The 1,045-nt window shown below is 59.8% G+C and overlaps 1 protein-coding gene across 1 annotated transcript in view; it reads right to left on the bottom strand.

Annotated features, from left to right (window-relative positions):
* ACA1_127310 (uncharacterized protein) overlaps nucleotides 1-1,034 on the bottom strand; it is a gene marked incomplete at both ends in the record, with an annotated part of 1,192 nt that extends 158 nt beyond the window's left edge. Inside the window, 5 exons of the mRNA XM_004333225.1 lie at nucleotides 6-71; nucleotides 150-406; nucleotides 518-596; nucleotides 686-783; nucleotides 924-1,034. Of these exons, the coding sequence (XP_004333273.1) occupies nucleotides 6-71; nucleotides 150-406; nucleotides 518-596; nucleotides 686-783; nucleotides 924-1,034 (611 nt within the window). The remainder of the gene's footprint in view (nucleotides 1-5; nucleotides 72-149; nucleotides 407-517; nucleotides 597-685; nucleotides 784-923) is intronic.
* Nucleotides 1,035-1,045: the final 11 nt, after the last annotated feature.

Genomic DNA, 1,045 nt, shown 5'->3' with positions numbered 1-1,045 from the left:
TGAACGCCCGCTTCTCGTAGCCGTACTTGCCCTCGAAAAAGAACTCCTTCCACTTGCTGTCCCCTTCATTCCTGCAAACATTCCAATCATTCTTCGTTTAGTGGTGTGTGCGATGTGCGCGGTGTGCGCGGTGTGCGCGGTGTGCGTACTTGAGCATGTCCTGCAAGAATTCGAGTTCGCCAAAGTCGAGGCGCACGTCGATGCGGGCGAACGGTCCGTCGGCGGTGCCGGGGCACCGCTTCTTGCAGTGGGGCAGCTTGGCCTTCCAGCTCATGAGGTCGATCGGCTGGTCGTCACCATCGAGCAGCTGGCCGCCCGAGTCGAGCACACACAGGCGCTTCCCGATGACCGGGAACACCAGACACGAGCATTCCATGCATGCCAGCAGGCACGAGTCCATGCGCATCTGCGTGATTACACCACGAGCCGACGGAAGCAAGGGTTAGACCACGCACCACCGCACCACCGCACCACCGCAAACGCGCCGAGCGGTGTCGGTTGGGAATGAGTGGCGTACGCCTGTGATGGCCTTGCCGCCCGCCCGCTTGTGGAATGCGCCGATGGTGCCGTCGACTTCGTTTTTTGACACAGTCAACCTGTCGCGCGCAGGCGTTCCCTGTCAGACCGTTGTCTCGGTCTCGCGTGACTGCCGACATCATGGCCAGGAGAGAAGAGGTGTACGTACCGATAGACGTCGTAGACCGTGCCTTTGCAGGAGACGCAGGGGAACTTGGACGCGTACGAGTTGGTCGTGCACTTCTTGTGGCTGCACGTGGTGTGCACCTGCCATTGTGGGCGGTGCAAGGAAAAGAAGATGGTGGTTAGCTTCTCCTACCGAGCGGGCCATTTAAATGGCGCTTGCTTCGCCTCAGTAGGGCAGAAAGATGAAGAGAGCTGTGTGGGGGGGGGTATTAAAGTAGTACTTCATCTTTGGCGTAGACGCGGGTCAGGAGTTCGCGGTGCTCTCGGCAGCCGAGGAAGTTGACGGCGTTGCATTGCTTGCACACCGCAGCAGTCACCTTGCAGTACACCATGGTGCTCCCCC

Source organism: Acanthamoeba castellanii (assembly GCF_000313135.1).
Source record: "Acanthamoeba castellanii str. Neff unplaced genomic scaffold scf7180000084696, whole genome shotgun sequence".
Lineage (NCBI taxonomy): Eukaryota > Discosea > Longamoebia > Acanthamoebidae > Acanthamoeba > Acanthamoeba castellanii.
Note: the sequence above shows the minus strand (reverse complement) of the source record. Positions and strands in the feature narration are given on the sequence as shown.